Genomic DNA, 6,643 nt, shown 5'->3' with positions numbered 1-6,643 from the left:
CAGGAAAAATCTGTTGGAAGTGATTTGCACAGCACCCTGTCTGAGGAGCAGAAGAGAGCCTCTGAAACATGTGATCGCTTGAATCAAGAAAAAGCAGCCCTGAAATCAGAGCTTTATGAAAGTAAGCAAGAAAATGAAAGGCTGCAGAAATCCTTAGAAGAGCTTCAGAAGGAAATAAACCAGTTACGGTGAGAAGTAGATTTATTAATTTATTTTATTTATCAACAGAGCTGAAAGAGGTTTGTACTCATTGGATCCACAAATGGCTTAGCACTTGGAAACACAAGGAGGAAAACTAACCTCTCTCACTTGTCATGGATATGTTCATTTTTCTTTACTAACTGCTTAAATTTATCTATTCTTCAATTCAAATTTGCATACTTACCTTTTCTGTAGCCTTGACTGAGAAGGTTGTGGAAACAAGTGCATGTTGTATGGGTGTACTAAAAGTGAACAGACTAGATCCCGTATCCCTGATGTACCCCACTCTTGCAGCTTTTGTCTTAGTCTTTGGTTGTTACTTCTTGTTTTTTCTTTCCTCTCACAGGACAACAGTTTTGTTCTGCCAGGATAGGTAACTTCTCCTTGTCTTTTAACTGTTACTAAAATAGAGCAATTCTAGCTTTGCTGGCAGGGAGGTAAACGTTTTCAGATGCTAAAAAGCTGTGGCTTGAAAACTGACCCTCTTTAGAAAGAGCAGAGGCCATCTTAAAGAAACAAGTCAATAGACCAGCTCACAAAAAGTAGCCCAAAATGTCTTGCTTGCCTTGCTGGTGAAGGATGTTCTGTTCTGAACATAGACAGAAGTATCATTTTGAACTTTGCAGTTTTACATTGGAAAAAAAAGAAAAGGATTTGACAGCTACACTTGAGGACTTGCAGACAGAACATCTGAAGGAAAAAGAGCTACAGGGTTTGTTTGAGGAACAGCAGCTTCAGCATAAGAAAGCAGAAGATGAAAAGAAAAAGGCCTTGGAGGTAATGCCCTACATCTCAATGCTTCAGTTAATGTCATGCACCAAGGCAGGTGAACTAACAGGTTATTTTTGCAGTTTTTTTCATGTCCAATGTTTTTTGTTTAACAACTTTTTAAAAAAGACCCTAGACTTCTACTGACTGTGCATAGCATTTATTTTGTTTTCACAGAATTAAAGCTTTCAATTACCCTCCTTAATTGCACATGCAGAAATAAGCAAAAGTTGGTTTGGTTTGGGTTTTTTTCATATCTTCTTAGTAGTTTTGGAGCCTTATGCTTTCACATTCTTGGGATCAATTTTGTGCTGCCCCTTGCTGTGTAGGGAGAAGCCAGATTCTACAATTGTGTAACTGCACCCTTTATTCCACAGCAAACATGCTATGAGGATGTGATGTGTATGATCAACTGAGATCATACACAACCACCCAACAATACTTATGCTTGGCAGAGAGTAACTTGAGTCTTTCCAACCTAACATGTATTTTTTTGAGGTTAATCAAAGTATATCTTTGTTCCCTTTCCTCTAAATTGAACAGAAAACAAATGAACAGCTTTCTCTCTGATACTGTGATAGCAATGATTTGGTTCTTGTAAAAGGCCTACAGTGGCTGGAAAAGGAAGAAGATTTAACATAAACCGCTTTTTAAACTAAAAACCAAACCCAAACTCTATCACGTAACTCCAAAACAATCCTAGTTAAATGCCCTAAGTGAGGAAACACAACTCTGACTCTACTTTCCTTGTAGTCTGCCCTTTCACATCATCTTTCTAGTAGATGTTTAGGTTTGGGGGTGATTTTTGTTTGTTGGGATTTTTGTTATTACTTGCATGGTAGGACATGGTGCTAACATCTTCCATCTTGTAAAAAGACAGCTCATGCAGGGAAGGCAGAGTCCATTTTAGCCAAGGCAAAGAGAAAAGTGCATTGCTGCAGGTGTAGTTGTACAACAGATTAAGACATTCACAATTCATGGTTTTGCAGACTTGCATTCCCAAATCAATGCTTGAAGCCCTACTACAGAATGCTGATACTACTTAGCATCTGACCTGGCTTTCTATAAGATCAGAGGAGAGGTGGCACTGGCTGGGGGTGGGTAGGGCAGAGCCCCTGCTAGGAGGACAGCAATGCTAACTGACCAGACAGTGCCTAGGACTGCCCCTTTAGTTGCTCCCTTTCCTTCTGAAGAAAGGCTGGCTCCCAAAATGGACCTAGGGATTGATTACTTTTATCAGCCTGTGCTGTGTGCTTTAAACGTAGGGGTTGTAAAATCCAGAGGTTTTACATCTAATCTCACTGCTTAGATTTTTTCGTTCTTTTTAAATCGTCATGGGTTATTTCTGCTTCAGATGTCACTTAAGGTGATTGAGTGATGTAAAGAATAGTGATTTCCTAATGAGTGTCTTACTAATATAAGAAAAAATAATATACCAGAAGGTATTTTAACATTATGATCTTTGGTTTTGTTACTTGATATCGTGTTGCTAATAAGCATGCTTTTGGCACTTGTAATTAGAAAATTAACATTCTAATTTGCAATTAAACTTTTTAATACCCGAACTACTCTAGTTCAGTCTTGAATTTCTTCCTGGGGGTTGAAAATTGCCAGCCTGCCCCACAAATGAGTGTTTGTGCTAGTCTATTAAAATGTGCTTCCCCTTTTTGAACAGGAGCTGCAGGCTGCCTTGGAGTTGCAGTTGGTGCAGAATAGCCAACTGGTCGTATCCTTAGAGCACGAGCAAACAGTAAATGATAATCTCCACAAGGAACTTCAGATCGAGCTCTCCCGCTGTGAAGCATTGCTGTCCCAGGAACAGACCAAACTGTCAGAGCTACAGAGAAATTTGGATGCTGAGAAAAGTCATTCGTTAGAGCTCCTGAATTCCTTGAATCATGAACGTGTTTTGACAGCACAGTTGAGCATGAGAGTGAAAGAAGTTGCTTCTTGTCAGCACAGGGAGTCGCTGCTGGAACAAGCCGTTACTCGAGAGCTCCAAGCTCAGCTGGAAGAGGAGAGGTCCCAAACTGTGGAGCTAGCTTCTGTTATTGAGAAAATGCAGCAGAAGCCCATTCACTCCGAAAAGAAGCTAGAGGCTGAAGTACAGATGTGCTGTGAAGAAACCCAGAAGGAGAGAGAGGTCAGTGACAAATTGCGAGCTACACTGGAATCTCTTCAGGGTCAAAAGCGAGAGGTAATCTGTTCCTTAGAGGCCCAGAAGGAAAGAGAGGCAAAGCTGAAAGCTGACTGGGAACAACTGCAGTCGCTCTTCAAGACAATGAAAGAACAAGATAAAAACAAGAAAGAGAGAGAGAGAGCGCGAAGACAGCAGCAACAACCAGAGCTAGAGAAACAGAAAGACTGGCAGAGAGATCAAGAGAGACTGGTGAGAATGCTTCTGCAAGCCTTGCCTTACATTGAAATAGCCACAAGCTGGGATTTAACCCTGTGGATGGTATTCTTTAATTGAAATGTTTCCTTCCCTGAAAAAAAAGCATCCTGAAAAATGCATTAGTTGAGCTCTTTTCCTGCATTTCTTAAATGCAGCTGTTTTCAGGGGTTTGTGTCTGGGTTTATTGTTGACAGAATTTGATCTTTAGTTCTTTGTCTGTGCTGGGAATTGCCTATTGTTAACAGATGGAGAAGAACATGGCTTAAAAACAGAACTGAACAGAACCAGGTTGCATATTACTGCCCTTATTTTGAGCTAGGTTTGAAACTGTACCAATTTCATCCTTCTTGTTTCTCAGCTCCTTCCCTTTCACTAGAGGAGGAGGGAGGCTTTGCAGGCTCTCTGGAGACTTGTCAGTCACCATGTCTGGAAATAGATGGAGAAAATGCCCACTCCAGACTCATTAAATGGCTTCCTGTTGGCCCTGGAAGGCAGTACTGTAAACCTTTCCCTATAAGTGGTCTGTGAGTTAAGGTACACTGAGATGGATATATCCTAGTTAGGTGTGATGCTTTTATTTGCAGTCTATATGTGTGTGTATATAAAAAAAAAAACCCACTTGCATGTGTGTATGTACGTGTGTGTATATATGTCGCAATTAACTATTACTTATTCTGTTCAAATAGCAAAACTTGGAACAGCAACACCAGAGAGATGAACAAAGAATTAAAGAGCTGCAGGAAATACTGGCATTATTAGAAGAAAGAGAAAGAAATCTACCATCTCCAAACTGTCAGCAAGAACTATTGTGTACCTTCAACAATGATCGAAATGCCAAACAGGCCACAACAAAAGAAACTGAAAAATTGCATTTGCAACAGCAGCAAAAGCACCTAGAAAATATAAGACAGCAGTTGCTTTTTGTAGCTGTGCACCTGAATGAGTTCATATATAAAACTGTAGATAAGTGAGTAGTTGTTCATAAAATAGTTTTCTTTTCATCCTGCTTCTGAAATTGTGTGGGTCATGGCTGAGAGCCCTGTGCTGAAGGGACTGAGTGGTATATCTGTTTACAAGACTCATCCTTGTCTGAAACCATGGTTTTGTGGTGGCAGCAGACTCTGACTATGGTCATCCCACTGTAGCCATTCCCATTAGAAGCTTGTGTGCCTGTGTTTGAACTAGATCTGTGAAGTGACCCTGCTTAAAAAGAACAACTCCAAAAAAAAAAAAAACGTACTGAAAAGAGTCTTTTGGCAGTTTGGCAACTGCAGCAATCTGGTTAGAGAGCAATCAAAAAAAACAGGTTAATCAACAGATATGCACGTTTAGAGTGGGAAACTCCACTGAGCGTGGCAGGGAAAAGCTAGGGGTGAGGAATGAATGGCCAAGTAGCAGTAATTACTTACTTTAGCACCAGAGTCAAATACTAGTGATGTTTTGCTGCAGCCTGAATTTCCATGATAGAATTTCAGAGTGGTATAAAACACAGACTTCTGAATAAATCCTATGCAGCACTAGTTAGAAGTTTTACTCTTAAGAATTAACAAAACTTGCTAATTTCTGTGTATATTCATAGTATTTTGTGTGATGAATAGTGCGTAAGTACAGCTTCAAAACTGAAAGGTCATCCAGTGGGGAGAAGGAATCAAATGTATGTTAACATTACCACAAATCCATCTTGTACTGAAAAAGTGTTTCTGTTTAACAGAACAGTTAACAGGTCTACATCAAATGATGAAGCTATAGCCTCGTTACTGCAGACATTAAAGGAACTAAAGTCAGGTTTATTGTCGTCTTCTGCATCTCAGGTAGGGAAAACAGCATATATTTGTTGATTATCAGTAAGTTGTTCTGTGTTCTTTGGGTTGCAATACACATGTAAATTGACGGACTTATTGGACTTATTGGACTTATTGGACTTATTGGACTTATTGGACTTATTGGACTTATTGGACTTATTGGACCTCCTCTTCCTTTTTTTTTGGTAAAACATTCCAAGGAAAATTGTGTTTTGCCTTGGGGATGGAAAAAAAAAATTTATTTTTCCACTCACACTGTCATTATATTAACATATTTTAGTATCAGACTCTTGCTTTTTTGTTGTGTTGCAGAGTCTGCTTCTGACAGCATTTTTCTTTTTTTTTAGATATGTAATATGTCCAAGAATATCAAGCCTTGTGATGCATTGCTGCTGCTTCTGTATGCATCTAGAGACAGTTGTCAGCAAATTGTCAAGTAATTTTCAAAAAGTGCAATAGTAGTTTGTCATCTTAGGAGGGGTGTTGTGACTGATGTTTGCAGTATTGCAAATATTTTTATAAGCCTAGGGATTATCAAAGACTGAGCTTAGGTCTATTGATACAAAATACATCATAAAAACATAGCTGTTAGATTCCATCTTATTCACCACATAACTTTGCCCTATCAATTATGTCTGTCTCTCATAATAAAGAAAGAGATCTTCAACCGCATTTCAGCCAAAATTTGGGGATTTGGGGCTAACTAACAGTCTTGGCTTTTGTTTAATTCAGCCTCTCTGTTCCCTCACCTTGTTGGTAGCAGATCCCCAGAAAACACACCTTGTCTGGTACATGAATAGGCTTTTGTAACTTCTGTTGTTCTCATGTGCTCTGTAATATGTCTGATGTATGACAAGCTCGCTTGACATGGTGCAAGCTCTCCCTGTGTCTAACTGCTTACAAAATACAATAAATATTTTCCTTCTGTCGCCTGTGCAACCACTTAGGTGGCTGCCAGATTGATCATCTCCAGCCTTCAGGAGGGGGATGTAACATCTTCCCAAGTAGGTGTTCCTGGAGTTTTGGTTAACCCTTCCTCTCACAAAGCTTTAGAGCCCTCTGCTATGGAAAAAAATGCTCAGAGACCCTGCGGGGGGAACCAGACAACCTTATGGTTCTGTTTAAGTCTGATTTAGCAGAACTCCCTCCAGAGCTGAGCTGTTTTTCTGGCTCAGCTCCCTCCAAGTTATTACTGTACTGGAAGAGAAAAAATAGCAGGCCTCTTAACTTTATGCCAGTGAATGCCATGCAGAATAGCAGTCCTTTCTCTTGTTGGACCAGCCTTTGCAATTGCCTCCTCCAGGGACTATGACCACACTAAAATACTCAAGTCTTGTGACTTAAGTTTTGTTTAACAAAAAAATAGTGGAATACTCTAAAGACATATGCCTTTCAATAGCCTAGAGAGCAAAGACTTGAAGACTGCTTTCTTCTGTGGGCACTACAGTCCCTCCTTTCTGTCCTCTTTTCAGGTTTT

General features: G+C 39.8%; 1 protein-coding gene across 1 annotated transcript in view; it reads left to right on the top strand.

Annotated features, from left to right (window-relative positions):
* Window positions 1–6,643, top strand: part of PCNT (pericentrin) — a 99,404-nt gene that overhangs the window by 82,825 nt on the left and 9,936 nt on the right. Inside the window, exons 41-45 of the mRNA XM_009891399.1 lie at window positions 1–188; window positions 828–978; window positions 2,645–3,166; window positions 4,051–4,331; window positions 5,076–5,175. The exon at window positions 1–188 is cut by the window's left edge and continues 65 nt beyond it. Coding sequence (XP_009889701.1) covers window positions 1–188; window positions 828–978; window positions 2,645–3,166; window positions 4,051–4,331; window positions 5,076–5,175 — 1,242 coding nt within the window. The remainder of the gene's footprint in view (window positions 189–827; window positions 979–2,644; window positions 3,167–4,050; window positions 4,332–5,075; window positions 5,176–6,643) is intronic.

The sequence above is a fragment of the Charadrius vociferus genome, unplaced genomic scaffold (genome assembly GCF_000708025.1).
Source record: "Charadrius vociferus isolate BGI_N301 unplaced genomic scaffold, ASM70802v2 scaffold69, whole genome shotgun sequence".
Taxonomy (NCBI): Eukaryota; Metazoa; Chordata; class Aves; order Charadriiformes; family Charadriidae; genus Charadrius; species Charadrius vociferus.
Note: the sequence above shows the minus strand (reverse complement) of the source record. Positions and strands in the feature narration are given on the sequence as shown.